This window comes from Asterias amurensis, chromosome 4, assembly GCF_032118995.1.
Source record: "Asterias amurensis chromosome 4, ASM3211899v1".
In the NCBI taxonomy this organism is placed as follows: Eukaryota; Metazoa; Echinodermata; class Asteroidea; order Forcipulatida; family Asteriidae; genus Asterias; species Asterias amurensis.
In genome coordinates, this window is record NC_092651.1 from 20,910,633 (window position 1) to 20,938,603 (window position 27,971).

General features: G+C 37.2%; 4 protein-coding genes across 4 annotated transcripts; 1 reads left to right on the forward strand and 3 right to left on the reverse strand.

Annotated features, from left to right (window-relative positions):
• Window positions 1-669: 669 nt before the first annotated feature.
• On the forward strand, window positions 670-6,656 carry LOC139936129 (ganglioside GM2 activator-like). The gene is made up of 4 exons (XM_071930862.1): window positions 670-955; window positions 1,675-1,863; window positions 2,750-2,899; window positions 3,730-6,656. The coding sequence occupies exons 1-4, from the start codon at window positions 824-826 to the stop codon at window positions 3,892-3,894; spliced, it is 636 nt and encodes a 211-aa protein (XP_071786963.1). The 5' UTR covers window positions 670-823; the 3' UTR covers window positions 3,895-6,656.
• Window positions 5,256-12,455, reverse strand: LOC139936130 (uncharacterized). The gene is made up of 2 exons (XM_071930863.1): window positions 12,090-12,455; window positions 5,256-9,724 (listed from the first exon to the last, which is right to left on the reverse strand). Exons 1-2 carry the CDS (start codon window positions 12,340-12,342, stop codon window positions 9,579-9,581), a joined length of 399 nt encoding a protein of 132 aa, XP_071786964.1. The 5' UTR covers window positions 12,343-12,455; the 3' UTR covers window positions 5,256-9,578.
• Window positions 12,456-17,555: 5,100 nt separating this feature from the next.
• Window positions 17,556-19,736, reverse strand: LOC139936598 (uncharacterized). The gene is made up of 2 exons (XM_071931439.1): window positions 19,390-19,736; window positions 17,556-17,829 (listed from the first exon to the last, which is right to left on the reverse strand). Exons 1-2 carry the CDS (start codon window positions 19,646-19,648, stop codon window positions 17,717-17,719), a joined length of 372 nt encoding a protein of 123 aa, XP_071787540.1. The 5' UTR covers window positions 19,649-19,736; the 3' UTR covers window positions 17,556-17,716.
• Window positions 19,737-23,694: 3,958 nt separating this feature from the next.
• On the reverse strand, window positions 23,695-27,825 carry LOC139936286 (uncharacterized). Its single transcript, XM_071931076.1, has 2 exons — window positions 27,240-27,825; window positions 23,695-26,065 (listed from the first exon to the last, which is right to left on the reverse strand). Exons 1-2 carry the CDS (start codon window positions 27,478-27,480, stop codon window positions 25,956-25,958), a joined length of 351 nt encoding a protein of 116 aa, XP_071787177.1. The 5' UTR covers window positions 27,481-27,825; the 3' UTR covers window positions 23,695-25,955.
• Between the last annotated feature and the right edge of the window lie 146 nt (window positions 27,826-27,971).

Sequence of the window (27,971 nt, forward strand, 5' to 3'; positions counted from 1 at the left end):
AAATGGCATAACTACAATGCATTTCAAGCCATGACGCTGATTTGACCATTGAACTTCTTTTAAAAACATTCGTAGAGGTGTGATCAAAAATAAAAAGCACTATCCACCGAACGCCAAATAAACCTTTTAGTACAGGAACAGCAAATGCATCCTTCTTGAAACAGTAAGTGGAAAAAATAGACGGGGTAGGCCTCGGAAGAGGTGGGAAAACGGCATCATCATGGACAGCACCTTCTACCTGGAACATCGAAGAGCGCAAGATAGGCAAGAGTGGAAAAATAAAATTCGTGGAGCCAACGTCCTGCGGGATACGGTGCAAGATTCATTGACAGGAACAGTTTCAAACTTAGATTTCTTAGAATCATTCACATGGGCCCTTGGGAATCTATCGAATTACAGGCTCTAGATATATAATTTCCTTTTTCATTATTGGCAATACAAACGTTAAAATGCCAGGCAGGGGACGGAAATGCTTGTTATATTCGTTGTAGGCGTTTTCATTTTATTCTGTAAATTATTAGGCAGCCCACTGCAATCTTGTTGTATGAGTGGGGGCGGGGGCGGTCACGTGTTTGCATCACCTGATCCTGCGGTAGTATGGTGCTTTTCAGAACCAATCACGTGTACGTTGTTATTAGACAGGGAACCATACCATTATCCGTTGTTTTGTTTCCCACACATAATTGTGACCTGTGTTGCTTTTGTTGTTTTTCTTATCAACACCATTGTGATAAAGTTTGTCACAGTACAGGTCACTTATACAAGTTTTACGAAGAAGGTAACACGTTCTTAGATTTAGAGCAGATCACAATAAGGCTTCGTCATGAATGTGTTAACGTTGATGTGTTTTGTTGCTTCGGTTCTTGCCGTCACGTCGGCACTACCACCACCATCGCGAACATTTGCCCAAGAATACATCGTTCAGCAGATGCAGAAGACCAGTGTAACAGGAAAGGTATGGCATGTTGATGTTCGGACCAGATTTCCTTCCTCTATGATTGTACTTCGGAAAAAAAAAACATCATTCATTTTGTATCTATAGTCGAAGGAAGTCTGAGTGAGGAAAGATGTTGAATCGGTGACCCAAGTTGTTCACTCAGTCATATTTCTTGTAACAAAATATAACATTATTATTAATTGAATTTGTTTGGTTTTGAGTCCATGATTGTTGTAATGTGATGAATTTTGGAATTTTCGTGATGGAGTAAACAATTGTTTGGTCTCACTCTTAAATAATGGATGAAAACGGTGGTCGTGAGTAATCCAGAAGCCATTAAAACATAGCGGCGCCCATGAATGAGTCAGACAAATGTAATTTTTGTACACGTTTTTTTTTTACCAATTTTCAAATCATCACATCTGGACAAAGTCATGATTTAGTAAGCCCTGTTATGTGTCATAGTAATTCCACAAATGTAAGGAATAAAATGAGGTACATTGTAGTATAGGACTTTTTTAAATGGGAGAAATTTGCGAATTTGCAATCAAACTACCTCGCATTTTGCGACCTTTGAAAACTTAGCGTTTTAGACATGTATCGAAGGTGGGCTGTAATGGTGACAGTGATGAGACCGATGTTAAAAGCGGAGCTATTAACAGCTTAACAAGGTGGGCTTCGGTAAAGGATAGCCCTTATCACGGTCTCCTTTTGTTGATACCTCTTTTGTTTTACAGAGTAAACTTGGCCTGTATGGTTTCAGTTTCAACGATTGCAGTGCACCATCGGCTCCATTAAAGGGAAACGTGACTCTCTCCCCAACCAGCCCTGTAACCCTACCTGGAAAACTCACCGTCTCTTTCAATGCTTCATTCGGAGTCACCTTGAAAACACCATTGAAACTTGTGCTCAAGATTGAAAAGAAGGTGTGTTGATTAAAGACACTGGACACTATTGGTAATTGTCAAAGACAAGTCTTCTCACTTAGTGTATCTCAACATTTGCACAAAATAACAAATCTGTGAAAATTTGAGCTCAATTGGTTGAAAATAACGGGAAAACCCACCCTTGTATCCGCGCGTTTCGCCGTGTCGTGACATGTATTTAAAATAAATCTGTAATTCTCATTAACGAGAATTTATATTGTTTTGCTGTTTTCTTAAAAAGTAAAGCATTTCATGGAATAATATTTCAAGAGAAGTGTTTCACCACTACCTTCTGTAAACCCTGTAAGTTATTTGTAAATCTGTGAATTTTTTTTTTTTTTTTCTGTACCAAAAGGGTCCAATGGCTTTAACAAAATGTTAAAAGAGATTAGTTTTCGCCCCCCAAATTTGAATCTGAGAATCATGTTTAATTCCAATATTTTTTAAAGAAGTTCCCGATTTCAGTGTGGGGCGTCACATAATAATAATACAAGAGGATGATAAACCGGAATAATGCAAGAGCCTTTTTTAAGAAGATAAAACAATGAAGAGAATGAAATATATGAAGCTGCAAGCAAAAGAGAAAGATGGATGCATAGATTGATAAAAGGTTTATTCACAATAGTCATCACAGTACAACAGGTTTGTATGCTTTGTTATGAAAGGGCAAGGGCACCAAGGCATTTTCTCTAAAGGGCACCCTTTGAGGAAATTGTAAATTTCTACTGGAACATTTTAAGGGCACCAAGGCAATGCCCAGGGGGCTACAACACATCATTGGAAGACAAGTTCAAACATAATTTCAGAAGCTTTAACAAGAAATACAAGACAATATAATCATCGTTAACTTGAAGGGCTTAACAAATTGATTGAATTTTCGTGACAGGAATTCATCTGGATTGACATTCCATGTGTGGATAATATCGGATCCTGCACCTATGATGATATTTGCTCGATGATCCCACCCACCCCGAGCTCAGGATGTCCCCCTCCACTGAAGGCTGCTGGATTGCCTTGTGCATGTCCATTCCAACAGGTAAAGTGATAAGTTATAACAAATCTTGAAGTTTGTGGTGACACCGTATGTGTGTGTGCCCCATTTCATAGCTCTGCTTACTCCCGAATTATGCGCTTATGATCACAATTCTCTGCTTATGTGCAGGTGCCAAATTTCTTTGCTAGCTCTGAAAGCGTAGAACGCCTAGTTACATGGAGTTTGCACAAGTACAAGCAATTTAATCCCCGCTAACCCGTGAATACGCTTGCTGTAAGCACTGATTCAGTAAGCAAAGCCATGAAACTGGGCCCATTCTTGAATATTCTAGATCTCATTCTTCATGAGGCAACAGAAGCTTTGTTTCAATGAACAAAATTTGGTGTTTTTTTGTTTGTTAGTTTATTTATATTTTGGGGGTTTTGGGGGGGGGGTTACTTAATGTATTAAACCATGTTAAGGATTTGTTTTTTCGACCCCTGGTTTTTTCAACTTGTCATGTGAATAAACATAAAAGAAGCCCGAAAAGTTTAACTATTTAGCTTGCACCATTTATTGTAATGTTTAAGCCTGCAATTGAATTCAGTTTCGGTGACCTGTTGGCTTTCAATGATTTGTTATCTGTAAAAATATATGAATATGTTTGCTTTGTACATTTATTCATATCTAAACAGCGACCGAAGGTCAAACTGCAGGAAAAAGATATATTTTTGTTTTTACATATTACAGTACAAACCTGCAGTTAATAATGTGGGGGAAGTAAAAGTCTTTTATTTACGGCCATGACAATATTTACAACTCTAGATGAATTGACATTGAGGTAGTTGAACGTCTTACACCTCCTTTTAAAATAATGTTTTTACAATTTTCAGGGGAAGTACAGCTTGAAGCCCACAGTGCTGGAAATAGAGTCCCTTCCTTCAGGCATCCCAGATTTCCTGGCCGACGGAGACTTCAAAGTGAACGCAAAACTGTTTGATGGTAACAACGAGCTCGGCTGTGTCGATCTGGCCTTCACGCTGAAACTAAACAACTAGTATTCATCCAAGTGCTTGTGATTAAGGTGATTAAAGTAAACAGAGCAATTATTATAACAAAGATCATGCAATAAATGTACTTTAACTTTTTCTACACATCAAAGTTTTTTTTAGATGTCAAGCCAGAAAAACTGACACTACTTTGTGATAAACTATGCAGTATGGCAGGAAAACTAATGGCAGGAAACTAATCATGTTTTCAAAGGCTTTAGAGGAAAGTATGGAAGCTTTAAAAAGGCCGTCTAGGTTTCCACGTTTCCAAGCTTTTAAGTTGTCACAGAAAGTCTTCAAACTTAGTGATTATCTTCCCTGAAAGAGACGCTTTTTCCGATTTGCTTTTTCAGGTTCCCATGATCCCATTCATTATGGAAGACTAATAAAGTACATTAGAAGGCGTCTTGTTTTACTTTGAGAACTTGAGAGAACAACTAATTGTCCTAGCTACTGTCGCCTTTATAAGTAAGGCTGTCAAGAATTAGCGCATCACTTATAGAACGATCATGTTACTATCATGCCTTCCTTGATAGAGCATCCACTCTTATAAGTGAGGCCAATTTAGAATGGTGTTAGACTGGTATCATGAGCATTCTATAAGTGATGCAGTGATGCTTGACAGCCAGTAACGAGTGGCTCATTGAATCCAGTAGCGAGGGAGATCTTCTATTTTCTCAGTTTACATCTTTCTGCGATAATTTAACTCAGAAAAAAAGGGACGTTTTCCAAACCTCGGCTTAGCATCCGGCTCCAGGCTCCGTTTGATGACAGAGCCCAAGCCGGAGCTCTGCAGCTCAAGCAGGGCTTTGGAAAATGCCTTTTGATTGTTGCTTTAAGCTGGTGATCTTATCACTGAATGCGGGTTGGAGGGCGGGGGGGGGTGTTGATGTAGTTGGATGAACACTGATATGGCCTTAGATGTCAAAAGTTTATCAAAGATCTTAATCTTTCATATCTAGAAAAAAAACAATAAAGTGGGGCCAATGTGAGACTTTTGCGGGCAATAGGGGGCAGCAGACATGCTTGGTAAACCAAGTGTTTTTGCAATAAGTGCATTCTCAGAACTATAAGCACATACACAATATAAATGTTTGGTTATTCAAAGCCACCTTGTGTAACAAACGATACCACCCCACCCCCCCAACCCCCCTTGCAGAACAAAAAGAGATGGAAAAAAAGAAACATCTTTCTTGATCCGCCCCAAAGCTTGTTATAAGGCCTAAACCCACATAATTTTGTATTGTGTTTTCTGGAATTATTATTGCTGTAGTAAATTAATTTGTCAGAATATTTATCGGGTGGGGCTTAGTTAGTAAGTCCGGAATTTGTAAACAAAAACAACAAAACAAACAAACTATGCAGTAGACTTTGAGCTTCCATGATAGTCTATTTTTAATCTACGTACTGTTACGTTCCTTTTTTTACACGATACATTGTAAAGGAGCCTACTTGTTATTGGCTGAAGTCTGTGTAGTAATTTTGGTATTATCGCTTGGTGTGCCCTAACATTATGCTTGAAATAACAAAACCCGTGATAACTTTGACTCAATTGGTCATCAAAGTTGCAAGAAAATAATAAAAGAACAAACCCCCCTGGATTCAAAGAACTGTATGTGTTCAGATGCCCGAGACTGAAGCCACTCAAGTTCAAATGTTTTGGGTGATGGAAACATTATCTCTTTCTCCAAATCTACATTACTTCAAAGGTTGTCATATCTAGCAAGTTTTATAATATCAACAGCAATATCCAGTGCTCTTTATCAAGTACGTTTTGATGGTCATTCATATTTGGAGTAATTACCAAAGGTATAGTCCCTTTAATATGAATTTTTTTAAAGATGATTTCTGTTCACAAATCTTATTACTTTATAGAATTCTAAGGTACTTGCCCGCCAGGGAGCAATTTACACTGTGTTGGCAAAAGAAATTCAAATACATTTTCTGCTCTTTTAAGTATTTCATAAGATGGCATCGTAGCCATTAAAGGATGGGACTCTTTGTAAAAATGATTTATACAAACATTCTTAAAATCGGTTGTTGGAGAAATTCATTGAAATATTTTATATAAAATTTAATGAATATTTTTTAAGATAGCACTTTAAGGTAAAATGCATTTATAATGGCTTACAAAAGAAATTTGAAAAGGAAAGCAAAACAAAAACTGAATTCAAACAAAATAAATGAAAAGTGTTTAATTTTTAAATACAACATTTTTGTTTTAATCAAAGTCATATAATTTTGAATAGGCCTACAATCTCGCATTGTTTTACAGTATGAGTGGAGAATAACAGCCGAGTATTTATTTATACATTTGGAAGAATAATTTTATGTGATAATTTAAAAATGAATATATGCTGAGTCTCAGGTTTATGATTTTATGTTCTTTACTCTTTTTCAAAATGTAAAAGAAATGACTTTGTATTTATTGCTAATGGTCATTAAAGCCATTGGACACTTTCGGCAAACAGTATTGTCCAAGGCAAACCTGTAAACATTTTAATGTATGATTACTTAATTGCGTATGAATTGGTCAGTATATAAAATACTAATTTATCAGGCATATATTTTGTTCTTGTTATCTGAAAGCATGCAGACAACATTAATTGTCAAAGACCAGTATCTGCACTTGATGGGGCCATCATCAACAAACATGTGAAATTTTAAAGGAACACGTTGCCTTGGACCGGTCAAGTTGGTCTTTGAAAAGCGTTTGTAACCGTTTGTTATAAAATGCATATGGTTAGAGAGATGTTTCAAAAGTAGAATACATTGATCCACACACATTTGCCTCGAAATTGCGTGGTTTTCCTTTTGCTTTGCGAACTAACACGGTCGGCCATTTGACTCTCAAGGCCCAATGGCCGACCGTATTAGTCGACGAGGTAAAAGGAAAACCACGCAATTTCGAGGCATATTTTGTGTGGATCATTGTATTTTACTTTTACAACATCTTCCTACCCATATGGATTCTATAACAAACGGTACCAAACGCTTTTTAAAGACCAACTCGATCCGACCGATCCAAGGCAACGTGTTCCTTTAAGCTCATCGGAGTCACACGAAATCGGTAAAAACACCCGATAATTGTTTTTAAGTTGTCACTGTTTTTCAACATCAGGTTTTGGGCTCTATAGATCTTTATCACTGTGTGGTCATCTTGATTTAACTCCATTCCAACTCATTGTAACCAAACTGAGGCTGGACGAAATAAAAGTCTGGTGCCATGTTTATGCAATGAATGTTAGCATTCATTACTGTTATGGAAACAGGGAACATGACCAAGATGGTGACATCGTGATAAAGGTCTATACATATAACATTTCAGGCAAAAATATTTCAAGGGAAGTTTTCCACCGTGTATACATAATTATACCATCTAAGTTATATACAAATATTTTTTATTTGTAATCTTACAAATGTTGTGCACTTAGATGCGACTGCGAGTACATTTGAACAATATAAATGTTATGCAATATAACTACTGTCAAACTTCAACTATTTTAATCATGTGCCTTTTCCTCAGCAACGTTAATTGTTTTGTAAGAATTATAAAATCATGCAATAAATGAACTCAAATCTTATGAACAATTATTGTCATTTTAACATGAATAACATGTAGTTCTTTTACCGAGTTTTTCATAATATACTAACGTTACGAATTGAACCAACATAAAAAGCTATTGCGGCAAGCTGCCGCGATCGCCAGATGAATACAATGACTAAATAGAAAAGAATAACTAGTAATTTTATTAATTTGACAGAGTTTGGCGCTTCAAAATCCAATGGTTAACCCGTGGCTGATGTTGGCAAGTTTCAGTATTTTCCAAGTTCACTAAAAAGAAGAAATGCAGTCATCCTTCCAATTGTTGTTAGCATATTTATTTAGCTGTTTGGAGCAAAATATCACTCTAAACATTTTACTTTTTACAACCGCGAAAAAGGGAGCACAGCGCCCCAGTATAGTACGACTGGTAATGACAGTTCGAAAAATGAGTACGGGTGCCTATAGTCAAAGCCGCACTATTTGTGAGAACTATTTTCTACAAGGCTCCATTCAAGTATTATTGTTTCATTAGAATGTTATAATTTTATTCCGACTTTCACTCAGAATTGTTTTCATTAAACCCAACTTTCCAATTGTAAGCTGAATTTACTGTTACGCACCTCGAAGACATAACGTCATGTACGATTGATTATTCATTACCGCTCAGGGCAAGTTTCAAGTTTCCACCATTATTATACAACCACAAACTGCACAATTGCTTTGCAGCAGAATTATGATAAATCTACAGGAATGTGGCTGGCGGATACCGTCCACTGCAGCTGTTCATGATCGATACCGAGACTAATCTCCAACTGTCAAACATTGTTGTATTTACACTAATTGCAGTATATACAAAAGAAAGAATCAGATGGAGAAATGAAGCACAAGCAATACACCAAATGAAGGTGAGCATTATCAACCGATAGTAGGGGGTATAGCTACAACTACAGCATTATCTAACCGTTAAAAACACATGCGTCGTGAGCGCCTAACCGTTGTTGGGAACAGTGTCAGCAGTATATAAAAATATAAAAATTACCAAGCAGTCACACCCCCTCTGTTTATCCTAACAAGATGCATTGCAAGTACATTGTTTTATACCGCTCTTTGAAACCTATATATATACGTTCTTAAGCGCTTTATTATAACATCTTCTCAGTAGTATAGCCTCAGACGATTTTCTATACACCTTCCGCCCAGGTAGTAGTTAAAAAGCAGGACAGTTCTTTTCAGAACTGAGAAGTCTCCCGACTTCCAAAATCTACTCCGCGGTGGAAAGGTAAAAACAAACACAAAAGTGACATTCACAGAGCGAGCTTACCCTGAAGAGCAACCAGAGTATGGACCGTTTGTGAATTTTTATTGGACCAATAATAAAATATATCAACCCATTCTTTCAGGCCGCATCTTGTGTTTTTGCTTATTTGTTATTTTAATTTGTTCCCCTCAAAGTTATTTACATTAATAATGAAAATACTTTCTATAAAAGGACATTGGGATGATTTTGATTCAAACTCATCATCATTCATAATACCAGCAACGGTTTATCCATTCTGATTGGTCGAGAAGGAGATCAACCATGTTGAAATTTGACCCCCAAAAATTGATTTAAAATTCAATAGGTATTTTAATGGGGGTCGAGAAAGTTACAAGCTCTCATTTGAGCCATTGCTCGAAAAAGTACTAAAAATACCAAATAGTAACCTTGCGGGCACATCCGTGCTTTTGTTATAGTGGACGCAGGCCTACAATATTTCAGTGTAGTCGATCTCATAATGACACTATTATGCCATCGCATGCTGAGTCCTCACTTTTTACCAGACTAGATCGTTTGAACCAACAACTTTCATATCTTGTTCATCACTTGCACGCGAACGGATATACGCATACGTTACCTAGGCCTAGGTAGTGATGCCTTACCCGTCGCACTAACCGTATCCGTTCGCATGCGAAACCTTATAGGCCTAGGCTATATATACAGTAACAAACCGATGCAATACAAGACTACATGGACATCATTCTTTTCAGGCCATTTGCTCGAATACATTTTAATGAAAAATACACATGTGGGTTATTCCACATACATTAGTAAAGTTGCAGTTCTAATGATTTTGATTTTAGTTATGATTTTATTCAAGTGACATTGCTACAGTATAACGCAGAGAGCGTTTTCCTCCCCCGTGGTGAAGACAGGCTGAAAGTACACGTGGAATACATTTTTCTTTGTGCCCATCTCAATTGCTTGGGATAACTCCGAGTCGTTTGATAATGAAACAAGATCACCTTCATCATCTGTGAATTAAAACAAAACAAAAACAAACAAAAAACATAAGAAAGAATACAAAATTAAAAGTTTAGCTACAGGAAAAAAAAACCTATAAACTATACCTGTACATGCTAAATGGCAACTATATAAAGCACTGATCCTGATGCTGCTCTCACACTGAGGCGATCATATTATTCTTGCGAATATGAATATTTTAATTTCGCGGTGAATTTGCCCCAAAATTGCAGTTGGATGTTTTATTTTATTTGTTAATTTTTTTAAATTAAATTACCATTACAACAACAAAATTACAGGAATATTGGTAACAAGTAAATAAAAAAAGTTATATATACTAAGTTAGTACAAATGATGATTGCAACCAGAGGAGGTAACCCTCCTGTATTGGAGCACCCAAACTGCTGTAAAATGCTGCACCGGTTCAACAAAATGACAAAGTAAGTTAAAGTATCCCTTTTAAAGAATAAATAACGCATAATTATTAAATAATAATAATTATGTTCATCATCTCGGTCACCCCTCGGTGGAAATTGGAAATTGGGTCTTTCATGCTCTCTGGACACCTCCCTGGGGCGAATGCCAGTTATATTCTCAATATTTGGCTGAATATTGGCAAGACATTTGCAATAAATTTTTAATGGCACTTTGACAAAAACACGCGTTCGCAAGCATTGCTGTTTACTCATCAAGCATTGGTAACCGTTCGTAAGCAATGGCAATCCATTTTGTGGAAGCATTCGTAAACTATGGCATCGGTTCGCAACAAATGCTCTAAAATATTGGTAAAGTATTGGTGAGCCATTTGTTATAACATTGGCAACAGTGTTATTGGTAAGGAAGTGGACCCGGCGAAAGTTACAAACGCCTTACAAATGCATTTACGAACGTTGCCAACGCATACGCACGCTTTACCAACGTTCTGGCTCACCAATGCTTACGAAAATCGACGGCGAATGTCGGAACGTCTTCACAACATTCGATGAAATTTAGGAAGCGCTTCCTAAATTGACCGATCTTCGCCAAGAGGTGGAGAATGACTTGTGAACGTTCCGAATTCGTTACCGCCGCTTACAAAGACACGGCGAATGTCGCGAAGTTTGAGCGATTGTCAAACATTTCCATTCGTAAGCACATTCGCTAGCATATTCGCATAGTGTGAGAGCAGCATAAACGAAGATGACAGAAGGTTTTGACAAAAAAAGGAACATTGTGAAGAATAGATGAGGGTAGATATAGGTAAGGACATGAAATGGGGAGGGAGAGGGAACAGCAGGGAATTAGGAAAAGGCATCACAGTTCAAACAGCCGTCGATTTCACCAAAGTTTTCCTAACTTAGGATTAATCTTAAGACTTATGACGAGTCCCAGCCCTGCACTGTATCATGTAAACACTAAGATTAATCCTAAGTTAGGACGAGCTACTAGTCCTAACTCGTGTCCTAGCGCTTTTTGAAATCGACGGCAGGATTAACAAAAGTGTAGGCCTAACACCAACGTGTGTCAATCTAGAATAATGACATGACGATATCCTGATAAATATTCGATAGTCTATAATCGATAAACTAAGGTCATGTGTTTTATCCGGACCGAACTTTTTGTTTGGGATAAATCACCTGATCTTCGGCAAAGCAACCGCGGGGCCAAACTAGCCTGAGCTGAATCTGGAATGGAAGCCGTGGTTTCGAAAATGGCCATAATAGTTATACTATTTGTATGAACAGAGCACCAGTCTACTTTCAGCACTGTACAACAATGGGACCCGAACAAACTTGCAACGGTTGTTATAGAGCCGATAGTGAGTGCGTTTGTTTAGCTTCCCTGGGTCGACCCGGTCTGCCCCCGTACGTTCAAATAGCTTTGACGGGGCTCAACCGGGTCGGCCCCCTGTGCCCTGCTTGTGGAGTGGGTCACTTGGGGGTGACCCGAGGTGCATGCCGTCAACACGAGAGGGAGAGTGTGATCGTTCGATTAGCTCTTGTCAGGGGCTCACCCGAGTGAGCACTGCGGGGTCGACCCAGGGGAAGCTTATCGAATACACCCACAATAGGCCTATTTTTTTTTTTGGGGGGGGGGGGGGGCGGTGGACATTTTACTCGTTATTTATTTACGGGACATTTTGACGTTTTTGTTTTTATCGGTCGTTTGTGATGCTACACACAGTCTACTTCAGCACTGCGCAAGTGGCGCCCAAAGACACTTGCGACGGTTGGTGAAATGATTGTCTCCGATTCTAAATCCCCCAAAACTTCAACAGTTGTTTCCATGTGTGTCGCATTTCAAACGACCGATAAATTGATAATTATACCGTTTTGCTTATATAGACTTCCAATTGTTTGTATTTTATGATGCTAAAGCCTAAACTTTATGACTCACCTTTCCAGAACAGCCGTAAATATCGAGCCCCATCATAGAAGCGCCAGGCTGACCCGATGAAGGCATTTTTTAAATCAGAGTGCAACTCATCATAGTTCAGATCTTTAGCGAATGGTAGGTAGCGAATTTCCTGTGGAGCGTTAAGTTTTGCTTTCACTTTCACAGTGTCATCACTTTCAACATGATGATGGCCGGCACTTAGCCGATATGCCTTTACGTGAAGTTTTCCAACGCAGTTGAGTTTATAAGCCATGGTATGGTTGTTAAATGTTAGGCCTATAATGTTAAAATAATATCAAACTGCTGTTTTTCACGTTTTTCCAATGAAATTATTTTATCCAAACCGCGGTTTTATCCAATTAACTCTAAAGGTTATGTAAAATCAATGCGGATAAAGACATGCATGAAGACAGGGGACCAGTCTATGGGAAAATCCCCAAACACTTCCGCGATTTTATCTACCGACCGAGGGCGCACTACAATCATCGTAGGTTTTTATATTAAATAAAATACACATGGTAGGTATATACCCAATTTTTTAGCAAAATGAATTTGCTAGTGTGTACAAAGTTGACCTTGCATATCAGAAAATGATCACCAACAAAGTTGTCTCGAAGATCTCTGCTGTCTGCACACAGTCCAGCTGAATCTTCCCTACCATAGCCTCTATATCATAAAATGCGCAGCGTCTCAACCTGCAGATGACTTTGTTTTTAGAACTGCAATTAATATTATCTGTTTTAAAACCAGTATCGGTAATGTTAAAGGGTCACACTGCATTCAAAGTGTCGTGAAATTTTGCTACTGAAATTGCTCCCTACTCTTGTCCTTTGTTATTTTGGCAAGAGAACCAGTGTCTACTTTTGTTTCAAGAATGAGGGCATGGTATAATTAATTTACTCACTTACTTGAATGAAAGAAAAATCTAGATATTCGCAATTGGGTCACACATCTAGTCAAATTGAGGTTTACCACTAGTCGGTATGGTACTTCTACATACAACGTCCCATTTGCTATACATCCACTTATATAAGAAGAACAGGTTGGAGACTGTACACAAGAAACATTTGTCAAGTTTTAACTTTTTTTTTAATCATGTGCCTTATTCCTCAGCAATGTCAATGTAAGAATAAAATCATATGCAGTAAAGGACCTCAAAAAATTATGAAAATTTATTGTCACTTTAATATTAATAACAATCCCATGTAGTTCTTTTACTGAGTTGTTCATTATACTAAATTTCGAATGGAACCAACATGAAAAGCTGGTATGGCAAGGAGTGTGATCGCCAGATAGAAGAACAATGACTAAATAGAAAAGAAGAAAAAAAACATTAATCACTTTTATCAATTTGACCAAGTTTGGCGCTTCAAAATCCAATGATTAACCCTTGGCTGATGTTGGCAATTTTCAGTCTTTTCAAAGTTCACTAAAAAGAAGAAATGCAGCCATCCTTCCAATGGTTGTTAGCATATTTATTTAGCTGTTTGGAGAAAAATATCATTCTAAACATTTTTTTCTTGTTACAACCGCTAAAAAGGGAGTACAGAGCCCCAGCATATAGTACGAATGATAACGACAGTTCGAAAAAGGAGTACAAGCCGCATTATTTTTGAGAACTATTTTCTACAAGGCTGTTAAAATTAAATTAATTTTAATAGTCTTTTATGAAGAACAGGTTGGAATTTGTAGAAAACGAAAAAGGCAATAGCTTGCATGGAAGAAATGTGAGAGACTGAGGAATTAAAGCTAAACAGCTTTTGAGAATGAAGAAAGGTTTAATATTTTTCTTTCACTTACCAGATTGACCTGTTACTTGACCCCTGCTGCAAACATCACATAATGGTAATGTTTAATTGCCCGCGCTCGAACAAAGTCCAACCCGTAGGTATCGCCTACGTAGAATGTGATAATTCAAAAATGAATAAACTGAATCTCAGGTTCATGATTTTGTGACCGTTATTCCTTTTCAGAATGTAAAAGAAATGACTTTGTATTTATTGCTATGTTTATGGTAAACAAAGATAATTAATAGATGATTACTAGGATTTGGGTATTTTTTGTAACAAAAACACAATAGCCACAGATTTACACTTAACTTACACCGTTTGAAGATAATGATAGTAGAAAGCATACCTTGAAATATTACTTGCTGAGGTGCTGTAGTTTTTGAGAAATAAGTAAAACAATGTCATGAAAATACCTTTTTTACATCTCTAAAAATATATTATTCAAAACAACGCTAATTAGTCGTATGAGACATGATTTTGACTAACTTGCATCAAAATCATGTCACATATGACGAATTAGCGTTGTTTTGACTAATATATTTTTACAGTGCCATGCTAAAATAATTTTCTGTCTCATGATGAGACGAAAATTATTTTCATGTCATTGTTTTACTCATTTCTCAAAAACTACAGCACCTCAGCAAGTAATATTTTCAGGGAAGCTTTCTACTGTCATTATCTTCAAACTGTGTAAGTTTAATGTAAATCTGTGGACACTGTGTTTTTGTTCAACAAAAAGTAACCAGACCCCTTAAAATTGCGTATGAATTGGTCAGTATATAAAATACTAATTTATCAGGCACATTTTGTTCTTGTATTTCCTTGGTTTTCTGAAAGCATACAGACAACATTAATTGTCAAAGACATGTATCTGCACTTGATGGGACCATCAATTAAAATAACAAACATGTGAAATTTTAAGTTCATCGGAGTCACACGAAAGTGGTAAAAACTTTATTTGAGTTTTCACTGTTTTCAAACATCAGGTTTTGGGCTCATAGACCTTTATCATGGTGTGGCCATCTTGATTTTACTCCATTCCAAACTCATTGTAACCAAACTGAGGCTGAACGAAATAATAGTCTGGTGCCATGTTTGCGCAGTGAATGTTAGCATTCATTACTGTTATGGAAACAGGGAACTTGACCAATATGGTGACAGCGTGATAAATGTCAATACTACCTATAACATTTCAGGCAAAAATATTTCGAAGTTTTCCACCGTGTATACATCTTTATACCATCTAAATATGCAAATCTTCAAACATTTATATTTTTAATCTTACAAATGTCGTGCACTTAGTTGGTGAGTACATTTTATTTAAGCACATTATTTGAACAAGAATGTTTTGCAATTTAATTACTGTCAAGCTTCAACCGTTTCAATCATATGCCTTTTCTCCAGCAATGTTAATTGATTGTAAGAATAAAATCATGCAATACAGGAACTCAAATCTTAAGAACAATTATTGTCACTTTAATATTAATAACATGTAGTTCTTTTACTGAGTTGTTTATAATACTAAACTACGAATGGAACCAACAAAGAAAGTGTTCATAATACTAAACTACGAATGGAACCAACAAAGAAAGCTGCTATGGCAAGCTGCCGCGATCGCCAGAGAAATACAACGACTAAATAGAAAAAATAATAATTTTTGTAAATTTGACCGAGTTTGGCGCTTCAAAATCCGATGGTTAACCCGTGGCAAGTTTCAGTCTTTTCAAAGTTAACTAAACAGATGAAATGCAGCTATCCTTCCAATTGTTGTTAGTATATTTATTTAGCTGTTTGGAGCAAAATATCACTCTAAACATTTTACTTGTTACAACCGCGAAAAAGGGAGTACAGCGCCCCAGAATACGACTGATAATGACAGTTCGAAAAAGGAGTACGGGTAGTCAAAGCCGCATTTTTGAGAACTATTTTCTACAAGGCTGTTGAAATTAAATTTAATTTAATAGCCTTTTAGAAATTAATAGTTCTCCAAAAAATTCAAGAGTTATTGTTTCTTTAGAATGTTATGATTTTATTTCGACTTTCACTCAGAAGAAACCTTTATTAAATAAGCTATGATTGCATTGCAATGAAATGTTCAGTAAGTGAAAGAAATGCCTTCCTACCTCATGGGTTACCTAACATCCATTTCAGACAGGCGCTCCAGTCGCGCCAGTCGCGCCGAACCAAATTCTGAATTAATGAAAAGTTCGACGTCTGAAACAGGAGCGACTGGACGCGCTAGAAGTCGAAAGTTTGACTGTTGTAGTCGTTCGGAACGACCCTGGAGCGCCTTGGTTTCAGACGTCGATCTTGTCATGAGCCGAGCCAATGTAAAGGTTATGTTAAATTCGCCATACTGAAATAAAAGCGGGTTCGGTCGACCTAGAGCCGCTCCTAATATATTTGGTTCGGCGCGACATTGGCGCGCTTGTCTGTAACGGGTGTAAATGAACTACATATTTTAAACTACCTACTGTTGAGTATATTAACTATGCTTAATAATCATTTGCATTTTCTTCAACATAATTTTAAGCATGAGCACAAACCTTTCGAAAAGTTACATGACTTTCAATAGGAATATTTTCACTGAAGTTTTTACTGAATAGCTATAGTAAAGACACAATGTATGTTGCAGATGACTGAACTATTTATAATAACTAAAGTTTACCAAAGAATTTAAAAACAGGCTACTTTAAGGGACACGTTGCATTGGTTAGGTCGAGGTTGTCTATGAAAAGCGCTTGAAACCGTTTGTTATAAAATGCATAGGCCTTTGTTAGAAAGATGTTTTAAAAGTTGAATACAATGATCCACACAAGTATCACTCGAAATTGATGGTTTCCTTTCACTTTGCGAACTAATGGTTGGCCATTTGATGGAGTCAATCTTGTTGATTGGGTGCTATGGCTTCACATGAAAAATAACATTAATTTATGTTATTTATCAGAGTAGGCTATACTGTTGAAATCGTTCAAATTGTCTTGTTCATCTCTTATACGCACAATTTGTTATGGTCATTACCCAGAGGTCGGGTGGTCCGATATCGAGGGGGGGGGGGGGGGGTCTGTGTGTGGAAAGAGTGCTAATTGTAGGCCTACCCAATGGTGGTTACTGGGAGTCGCACACAGTTCACGGTACACTAAGACTAGACGTAACTATATAAATACTAAATAGTAACCTTGCGGGCACAACCATGCAGTATCTCTTTTGAGGGAGTGTTGGCTCTGAGAAGAGCTGGTGTGGTCTCGACGTTTCGAACAAAACTCTGCTTATCTTCAGGAGAACACACCAATTTGAGATGTTGTTCAAGCACGCATGAAACGTTTCCCAAACCTGATTTCTTTAGTAGACGAAGCAGAAAGAGGTGTTTAACATGGTTGTCGCCGCAAAAGGTTACTATTTAGTTAGGCCCTTATACCATGCAAAGCTTCTATACACCATTCACACATGCAAGACTTTCAAAATTACTGGCAATAGAAATTATCGGTTTTCTAAAAGCAACCTGACATGGACATTATTTTCAGGCCGTCATTATTTGTCTATTAGTATATTTTAAATGAAAAATACACATGTAGGCTATTTAAAGTTGCAGTCTATATCGTGATTTTGATTATGAATATTGTTAAGTGACATTGCTACAGTATAACGCAGCGGACGTTTTCCTCCGAGATAACAACAGGCCTAACGCAGCAGACGTTTTCCTCCGAGATAACAACAGGCCTAACGCAGCGGACGTTTTCCTCCGAGATAACAACAGGCCTAACGCAGCAGACGTTTTCCTCCGAGATAACAACAGGCCTAACGCAGCAGACGTTTTCCTCCGAGATAACAACAGGCCTACTTAGGTTTAGGGTGAAAGTAGACGTGCAAGACATCCTTCTTCATCCCCATCTCAATTGCTTCCAATAACTCCTTGCCGCATGAGAATGTAACAAGATCACCTTCATCATCTGTGAATTAAAAACAACGAGAAGAAAGAATAAATTGACATCGTCCCCACTGATGTTTCTTTTGTTTTGATAGTTCACTTTTATTTCTGAAATGGTTCTTTTTTTTATTGCTTGTTTATGTCTTATTTATACACCTAAAGGGATCGCTCCTTTTGACAGTGATTTGGTCCGTTTTGGGCAATCCCTATAGGGTTCTGTTATTTTATTTTATTTATTTATTTATTTATTTATTTATTTATTTATTTATTTATTTATTTATTTATTTATTTATTTATTTATTTATTTTTTGGGGGGACTTTCTTCCATATGTCTTTAATTGTTTGCCTAATGTTTTTAAATCATACAATTCTAGTTTTTGTTGCTGTGTGTTGTTTTTTATGTTTTTAAAGCCTGGACGAATAAACAAATAAATAAATAAATAAATATAGAGATAATCAAATAAATAAATAAATAAATAAACATAAATAAATAAGAGGCTGTAACCTTAAAAGAATAAGAGCTCGGGAAATTCCGTCCAAAATCTTGAGATCGTTAAATAATTTACTGTATGGATGATGGTATCATGAGTGTAAGATGACAATACCCTGATGAATATTCAATAAATTATAAATTAAGGAAGAGCAAGTGCTTTATCCGGACCGAGAAAAAAGCCAACGACTGCACCACAGTCAAATTTGTTTTCACACACTCTTTTCGAGGGTATTCAACATCTATCTAAACAAGATTGTCTCTTATTCCAGAAAACTTCTAGATTGTTTTTTTTTTTGTGGGTGTTGCATTACAAACGAGAGGTATATCGTAGGAGGTCACGCTTTCAAGGTGTCCCTAAAATCGTGGCAAATATTAAACCTCTGCGCGCGATGTGAACAGTCCTTGATAATTTGTTGGTGGTTGACTTACCAAGCAAATCAAGGGTTCCCTCTCCCTTGACCAAAACTTGTAAGCATGTAAGGCTCCACTTGTTAGTTGTACTTGTAAATACATAAAGTTTGAGGCATTTCTACAAGGTACAAAAATTATGTCATAATGTTGAGGCCATATAAAACAAATTGCACACCGAAACAAAAATTCATCAACACTTTTTCAATTCACAATTCAGGATGATCAAATCATGTGACTGAACATTCTGCTGAGCATTCTTAAAAAAAAATACAGCTGCTTGCAGAAGCCATGTGCCTGACACCATTTTCTTATATCTGGAGATTTTGTTTTGTAATCCCCGTGAGTGGTGTAGTAAGGCCGCCAGGGCTAATATGAACTGTACTGAGGCGGTCTTTTTCTACAACCCTTGGTAGGTCCTATATGGTAATATTTGTATCCAGGGAAGGGTTTGTGTCACTGCTAACTGTAGTTTTTACTTATCTCTGAGATTGTGGCCTACAACCACAGGACGCCACGCCCAGGCATATACTTGAGAGCACTTGCGATGGGTGTTCTCAAAGTCTGTAGATGGAACGCTCGCGTCACAATACTATAGCCTAAACAATTGGTGACAAGTGACAAGTGACAACCCCATAGATATAACTCTATACATTCTATGGACAAACTTCATTCACTCACCTTTCCAGAATAGCTGTAAATCAGGCTCATTGAAGGGCGAGTCGAGGCCGAATGCACTTAATAATTTAGAGTGCAACCTATGATAACTCAGATCTTGTTTATCATAGAATGAGAGGTAGCGAATTTCCTGCGGAGCGTTAAGTTCTGCCTTCAGGTTCACCTTGACATCGCTTCCATCACAACGGCCTCCAGAACTGCCGGCAGAAATAAGATGTGCCTTAACATGAACTTGTTCAGTTTCTTCTCCTCTGTAAGCCATGGTGGTTAATGTAGAACATCAAAATGTTCCGATGACAATATGCAGGCTGCGATAGAAGCAATGTATTGACAGTCCATATCGTAGCGGAATATGCATTGCGTGCTAGAGGGAATTTCCCTTTTGCTGGGCGCTGGTGCGCGGGCTGCGGTCCGTGCATCAGATAGCGTTGAGGGTACCCCGCACGGGTATATAAGTGAGTCGCACGTGCTGAGTCTGCGCTCTCTCCCAGTTGTTCATTGAATGGCGCTGCTTGTGTTTCTGCTGCCGGCTGTGTTGCTGCTCGGGGCTGTTCGGTTTAATTGTCCATGAGCAAGTTGTAGACCAAATTATTGCGTGGAAGTGCCGCCGGACTAGGTTGAGTTGCTGCACCTCGTAAATTAAATCAGTCCCGATGTCCATTCATGATTAATTAATAAGTTCTAGTAATTCTATAGATTGCCTCTCATTTAACAACCAATCAGCCTCAGCACCTAATTAGGAACCTCCAATCAAAGCCTAGGAGCACCTATTCAGGGAACAACTATTTATCTAATATAATAAACCAGTCACGGAGAGCCAACCGACCTGTATTACAACCACCTAATTAGGAACCTCAATTCAACGCCTATTAAAGAAACAGTTCATAATCTAATAAACCAGTCCAGACAAGGTATATAGGTGCATAATCATTTAAGTGTCGGCCCCTGTATGGTGTGTGGTGTGTGCGTGGTGATTAAGCTAGGCGCCTGGGGGTAGATTTCACCCAAAACAAGTCCGCCCCCACCGGTCTCTGTGGTAACCGCATAATCGGTAATCTTTTATTTCAAGATGGTCGCCATGAATGTCAAATATCAACTGTTTTTTTTTCTGCTGCTGAAATACACAAAACATTAATGAAACAGTTTGGTCAAGGCATTCAGACAAGACATTCAGATTTTTTATTTTTTTGCTGAGATCATTTAAAATAACCCTTTTTCAAAAAAAAAAAGAAAAAAAAATGTGCATAAAAAAACTTAAGGAAAAAAAAAGAGGTGTCCTGTAAAAAGGAAGCGGGCGGGGACGCTAAACATTTCTATTTTTCTATTTTTACTTGGCCTAATATTATTATGTTTTGGGTATTTACACACCCACAAAGCCTAGTTGAGAATACCGTGTACAACTCTAAATTGGTACTTGTTGACCACAGTTGGTAATTTAATCCTTTTATACAGTCAAAAAGTTTTATCTTATACAAAATGACATGTTCTCTAAGATTTTGTTGTTTTCGCAATCTTTTGTTACATGCTGACTATAGACTGTTTTAGAACTGCATTGGTGTGTATCAACTATATATCAGTTAAAATATTTAATAATAATCTTGCACTTCTTTGGCCCCCCCAAATTTAATCTTTGCCCCCACTTGCCCCACCAAATGAAAATGTCTAGTTACGCCACTGCCGCTCATCCAGAGATCGAAGTCCCGAGGTACCCGGCGAGACACCGGGGTGAATCCGCTACAATATCATTGATCTCCATTATACTGTCCATTATACTGTCAGTATAACCGTCAGTATATACTGTCAGTATAATGGAGATCAATGGTCCATATAGACTGTGCAAGTCTCGCACGTAGCGAAAATGAGAACTTAATTCGAAAAAAAGTATATTTTTGTACAAAACCAAATTGTATTGAAATTGTTATTTATTAAAAGAATTCTTAACGATTATTATTTTTAACGTACTTTTCGTATAATTATTATTTTAATTCGTGTACATAATAATTGTTTTGTTTAAATTAACGTAAAAATTATACATTTATCGGGACGAGGATCGCTGTTCGATATCGACCTGGATGGTTTTTCTAATAAACCCCGTTTGTGAATCACGTCCAATTGGTGCGATCATCACATAGGTTCAGCGGTAATGGGAACGTCAATTGGGTAATACTCTTATTGTTTAGAGTAAACCGGAAACTGGAGGTCAAGTTTTTTTCTTTAGTTTTCTTCGTTAATTTGTTGAATTGATTTTACTTTTCTGTTTTTAGTCACTTATTTTTTACATTCCCAAGAACATATTCACTTTTTAGAGTCATAACTTATGTTAAACTAAAATTATTGACAGAACAAAATCTCCCCAACGTAAAACTCCATTAGGTTGGGACCACAATGGTCCCGGAAGTTTAATTTCTCGCGAGACTTGCACAGTCTATTTACATTTAGACGGGGGAAACGCCCAATATAAAAACACTTTTAGTACTTTTTATACAAGCCAAAATCTATAGAGCGCGTACTTGAATCAGAGTAGGTATTAATATAAAAATGCCAGGATAAACGATGTGCCAACATCCCCCTGGTAAAATAAACTAAGGTACTTCAAAGGTTGCTGGGTTTTTGTGTGTAGGGAAAATACAATATCCAATTGCATTTTGTATATGTTGCTTTATTATTAATTTTAGAAATAATTTATCAGATGTATTCAATAAAGTCATTATTAATAAAATCGCAGTGGTGTTTAGCGTGTATCCTTTATAAACAGTACTCTTGAATTAAACAAATCATGCCAACATTAAAAATTATGACAACCGGTGACTTGAAGTTTCAACCCTGACGGAAATTTCCAATAAGATTCAAGTCTTCGAATAGTTTAAGAGCATCACTGGCTTCGACCAGTATGCACATCAAGAAAAAGTCCTGGGATGGCGTGAAGGCACCTTTAAATCTGAACATTGTTGGGGACAACATCAATAAGTTGGTCAAGCATCTTGCAATGGGGCCCCTGATGGGCGGGGTGTGTAGAAATGGGGAGGGGCCTCTGCAAGAGAACGGGTTAGATCTTCGCTTACCATTCGCAGTATTCCCTCTTTTCTCAGTTGTCTTTCCTCCATAGGCAAACTTGCAGTATCCGACCTCCTATTGCTCCGTCAATATTCTTATCTTATGTGTTGGTTTAAATGCATGGAGTTAACCTATTTTACAACCTGTCCTGCCATTTTAAGGTTGCTCGAGATGTTCTTTTGCGAGGAAGGAAAGTCCAATTTTCTCTAAATGTGAATCGCACAATTTATCTAAAAAAAGTGGAGGTCGGATAAGGCAATAATTGCCCTTACCTTGGTCCTTTGATGACCTCCAATGTACATACAGATGCATAGACAAACAACAAAGCACAACACCACAAAATCCAATATCCAACTTCAACTCCCTTCCCTGGTCACAAAGTACTAGGCCTATGCTGCAACTTGGTCGTGGAACTCTGATTTTTACACACGTAAACTGCGCTGGCCCTGGCCGCGATGGGTTCGAATCCCTATTACAAATTACCCCATATAAAATGTTGGGTGTGTGAACTGGTGCGTGACTTCTTTGTAATCTTGGAATGCCAGGAATTCTTTAAAGGATTTTAGGGCGTATATTTCTGTTCAAGAGGATGTGTTAAAGTACTGTAATAAATAGATATACGCAAATAGAGAAATTACATGAAATGGAAAATTAAAAAGCGAGTACGGTTTTGTATTTTCAGTTTTATTTTAACCTCATGATTCGCAACAATTGAAAACTTACTGTTAAAGGCACTGGACACTATTGGTAATTACTCAAAACAATTATTAGTATAAAACCATATATTGGTAGCGAGTAATGGAGCTGTATAAGATAGTGTATAACATTGTAAGAAACTGAAGTCTGACCTCAGCTGAGGTCTCGAAATCAATTAAAATGTTTTAGGGGATCACCTCGGGTGTCATAGTTTTAACCTTAGCATTCGAAGCAGTAATTTTTTGTTGTATTATATCACACTCATTTTTGCTATGGATCGACCAAGCAGAATCAAGAATTCAAGCCTACTTGAACATAAACAAAATGGTGAGAAACCGGGCTCCCTCTGAAGTAACGTATGGTTTTTGAAAAAGAGGTAGTTGTCTCACTAAAATAATACTTCAGGCCTGAAGCATCTGAAAGCACACAAATCCGGCAACGAGGGTGTTTTTCTGTCATTATTCTCTTGGAACTTTTATGCACATGTTGGTATATATCAAGTGAGAATACTGGTCTTTGACAAAAACCAAACGTGTCCAGACTCACCAAATATGTCGTATTGCAAGGCCCGCTACCTTCTGGTAGATCACCTCAGAAGAAAATTCCAGTGATCGACTTGTTTATCAACTTCAGAGGAAAACATAATAATATACCGTAGTCACTTTGAAGACAAAATTTCTCGCAATTTAATTATCAATATAGGTCACACTCAAGTCAAACTGAGGTTTAGGCCTACCACAAAGTTACCTTCATACAGTACTTCAACCAAAGAAACTTTTTTTTTTCACAAACAACTAATGTCTGTAGTTATTTTACGTATTCGGACATAAGTATATTAGACCTAGATTTTAAAGTTGTTCGGGCAAAGACAATAGTTTACAAAACTGTCATTATTGTGTCAGACCCTAAAAAAAACTCTACTACCAAGATAAGGATAAAAATGATTACAAAATAGTATTTTTTTTAATATTATTGTTTTATCATGTAAACTTGTACATATATTTTTGATTTAATTTTTTTGTTAACCAAATGCCATTAGTCTATGACTTTTTATTTGGTCTTGTATTTTTATTTGAAAATAAACCAATATTGAATTGAATTGAATACAAAAATGTGAAACTAACGATAGCTATTACAGTGGATTTCAGTGGCGTTTTTCGGAGTAGTAGCGAAATTTGATTTGTCGCTTATGATTCGTCAGTTTCCCTAATTAGTTACGAAACTGTTACGTAAGATCGTAAAATATTAACGGCATTAAACAAGCCAATAATTGATTTGAATAAAACAAAGTTAAAAATTAGGGACCCTTTTTGTCGCATTAGTAACACACACAAAAAATGAAAGAGAAAAAAAAGACTTTTCAAATACGTCTTTTTACGTTTACAGTTTGATTTGCGGTCGTGATGGAAGAGCATAATAATATGATCGTTTTTCAATGGACAGTAACGACTCCTCTATTACGAACATATTCCTGTTCTACGTGAACTTATGTAAAGAATTATGGTTTTTGTGAATTAATTTTTGACCTTAACAATAATGGATTAAAAGTACTGTCAACCTTCAACTTAGTAACAACCTTTTGCAACTTCATCTGGCATTCTTGTGTTGGAAGTAAAACTACGCAATAAAGGAAGACACATCTTACGAAAACTTTACACAACACTTTTAAAGAAAATCATAATTTTGTTGCTGTTGCAAAATGACTTAAATAATTTGTTTACTGGGTGGCTCGTAAGTCATCAAGTTAAAAGCACCGGATACGTTTGGAAGTTGTCAAATATTCTCACTTTTTGTACCCTAATTATATGCATAAAATAACAAACCTGTGAACATTTTGGCACAATTGGTTAACGAAGTTGCAAGAAAATAATGAAATAACAAACACCCTTGGTGCACAAATTTGTGATCTTTCAGATGCCTAATAAAAGGCTTCATTCCAGGTTAAAAATATTTTAGTGAGAAATCGCCTCGTTCTCAAAAACTATACGTTACTTCAGAGGGAGACGTTTCTCACAATGTTTCATACTATCAACAGCTCTCCATTCCTCGTTACCATGTAAGTTTTTAAGATAATGTTTTTTAGTAATAACCAAAAGTTTTCAGTGCCTTTGATAAACTTTACCTGTGTCATTATAAATGTACAATAAAAGAAACCTGTGGAATTTTCATTTCAAAAGGTGGTAGCGGTTTTGAGATATCGCCGAATGTCTGGAGCGCTTATTATGTATCAGGGAATCAGGCAGGAAGAATAATAAGTGGAACACACACACTGAGATACTCATGACACTGTGACACCATATGAAATAATTATACAGTATCCATCTCAGTTATCACCTTATTTCAGACTGAACTGTTTGAGTAGGATTTGAAACTTTGCAATACGATATAGAAAGGTTTGCGGTAACACCATGTAATAATCTCTAAAATGTGTTGGTGTGGTTCTGAAAAGAACTGTTGGTTTTAACTTTACGATGCTCTGATCGTCTTCTGGAAAATGTTTGAACAAAAAACATTCCTGTCTTTCCAACATGCACTTGTATTGGGGCTTATAATATGCCTATAGGCTACATATACAAACCGATGACTGCAATTGAAATAATCGGTTTTCTCTAGGCAAACCTAACATGGACACTCTTTTCAGGCCATCATTATGTTTTTGTTTGAATATATTTTAAATGAAAAGTACACCAGACTGTAGGCTATAACACATACATGTTTAAAGTTGCAGTTATATGTTTGTGATGTTGATTATGATTTTTAAAGTGACATTGCTGCAGTAACGAAACAGAGCGGACGTTCTCCCGTGCGATATATGCCCATTAATTGATCTGCTGAAAGTACACGTGCAAGACATCCTTCTTTGCGCCCATCTCAATTGCTTCGGATAACTCCATGTCATTTGAGAATGAAACAAAGTCACCTTCAACATCTGTGAATAAAACGAAAACATAAGAAATAATCAAAAGTTAAAAGTTTGGCTACAGGGGAAAATCGAAAAATAAGGTGTTTAATCCGGACCGAACTTTTGGTTTGGGGTAAATCTTCGGCAAAGCAACCGCGGGGCCAAGCTAGCCTGAGCTGAACCTGGAATGGAAGCCGTGGTTTCGAAAAGGGCATTAGCTATATTATTTGTACATAAACAGGGGTCGATTTCACAAAGAGTTAGGACTAGTCCTAACTTAGGACTAGTCCTAGGAGATATAAAAATTTCATGGATAGTCCTAAGTTAGGACGAGTAACTGGTCCTAACTCGAGATAAGACTAGTCCTAACACTTTGTGAAATCCACCCAGAGCACCAGTATACTTTCAGCACTGCCAACAATGCACTTTAACTTAACACCCGTAATTTAACATTAAAGCCTATAACATAGACCTAAGCTGGCTGCTAATTTGGGGTTAGTTTGTGAACATTTACTCGGCGCTTGCATTTTGATGTTTTTGGGTTTCACATCTAAAATGATTGTCTCTGATTCAACCTCCACAAAAACTTTGGCAGTTGTGTTCTTGGGTGTTTCATTACAAACCGTATACGGTTTTGCTTTAGGCTTCCAATTGTGTTGCAATAGTTTTAACTTTATGAAAATCCTCATTCTTAAAGGCACTGGTAATTACTCAAAATAATTGTTAGCAAAAAAATTACTTGAAGAGCAATGGGGAGCTGTTGGTAGTATAAATTGTGAGAAACAACTCCTTCTAAAGTGTAGTTTTTGAGAAAGAAGTAATTTCTCACCCAAATATTTAAAAAATAAGAGACTTCAGCTGAGGTCTCAAATTCAAGGTATCTGTACTCACACAATCATCTGAAATTACACTCTACCTCCATAGTGTGACAAGGGCGTTTCGTTCTTCCATCATTCTCTCGCAACTTTGACGACCAATGGGTCAAATTTTTCACAGGTTCGTTATTTTATGCATGTTGAGATAGGCCCCACACACTAGACCCAACTGGGGTGCTGTGGTTCCCTGTTTCCGAAGTTTTGATATTATCGGTCATAGCGTAATGTCAAATTTTCGAAAAAAGGAATACAGCGCCCCAGTTACTGGGTCTAGCCCCACACCAAGTGAGAACACTGATCCGTAGGTCCAGTGCCTTCAAACTCACCTTTCCAGAACAGCTGTAATTTACACTGAGCATCACCGAAGCGCTGAGGTATCCCGAAGGCTTTACTTAACTCAGAGTTCAACTTAGCATAATTCAGAGATAGCTTATCGGCGAATGGGAGGTAGCGAATTTCTTGTGGCCGAGGAGTCTGAAGTTCTGCCGTGACGTTCACATTTCCACTCTCGGAAAGCCAATATGCCTTCACATGAAGTTTTCGAGTTACTCTTTCTTTGTCAGCCATGGTGGTTAACTTATAGGCCCCTCCCCAGGCTATTTGTATGATAAAATAATATCAAACTAGTGTTCTAACTGCTTGAAGCCATCTCTTTATCCGGGAAAATGCGCCCTAAATATAGATCGACCTTGAACAAAGCCACGTCAAGATCCTGATGGTCACGTGTGATGATATACAGTTGATCTCGTATTCATTTCACACTGGAGATTCACAGTCAAATTATATGCAAGCTGCATACAGAAGCCGACAAACATCACCTCAGACCCCAATCAAAACAAGCTTGATACGTCGATGCACGTTTTTCCAATGAAATCATTTTATCCAATTAAATCACCGGTCATGTAAAACCAATACCTGTCTTGATCATTGCGGATAAAGACATGCATGAAAACAGGCGACCAGTCTATGGGAAATCCCAAAACACTTCCGTGATTTTATTTATCAATATAAACCACAAGGGAAACTGACTGGGTAAATTTGTAAATGATTTTGGGGGT

What these genes read in the sequence shown, in the direction of transcription:
- LOC139936286 (XM_071931076.1), bottom strand. Translation starts at nt 27,480, where the DNA reads ATGGCTGACAAAGAAAGAGTAACTCGAAAACTTCATGTGAAGGCATAT. An exon ending in ATTACAGCTGTTCTGGAAAG is followed by an intron (nt 26,066 to 27,239) that starts GTGAGTTTGAAG and finishes TTTTATTCACAG; the next exon opens with ATGTTGAAGGTGACTTTGTT.
- LOC139936129 (XM_071930862.1), top strand. Translation starts at nt 824, where the DNA reads ATGAATGTGTTAACGTTGATGTGTTTTGTTGCTTCGGTTCTTGCCGTC. An exon ending in AGACCAGTGTAACAGGAAAG is followed by an intron (nt 956 to 1,674) that starts GTATGGCATGTT and finishes TTTGTTTTACAG; the next exon opens with AGTAAACTTGGCCTGTATGG. An exon ending in TGCTCAAGATTGAAAAGAAG is followed by an intron (nt 1,864 to 2,749) that starts GTGTGTTGATTA and finishes TTTTCGTGACAG; the next exon opens with GAATTCATCTGGATTGACAT.
- LOC139936130 (XM_071930863.1), bottom strand. Translation starts at nt 12,342, where the DNA reads ATGGCTTATAAACTCAACTGCGTTGGAAAACTTCACGTAAAGGCATAT. An exon ending in TTTACGGCTGTTCTGGAAAG is followed by an intron (nt 9,725 to 12,089) that starts GTGAGTCATAAA and finishes TTTAATTCACAG; the next exon opens with ATGATGAAGGTGATCTTGTT.
- LOC139936598 (XM_071931439.1), bottom strand. Translation starts at nt 19,648, where the DNA reads ATGGCTTACAGAGGAGAAGAAACTGAACAAGTTCATGTTAAGGCACAT. An exon ending in TTTACAGCTATTCTGGAAAG is followed by an intron (nt 17,830 to 19,389) that starts GTGAGTGAATGA and finishes TTTAATTCACAG; the next exon opens with ATGATGAAGGTGATCTTGTT.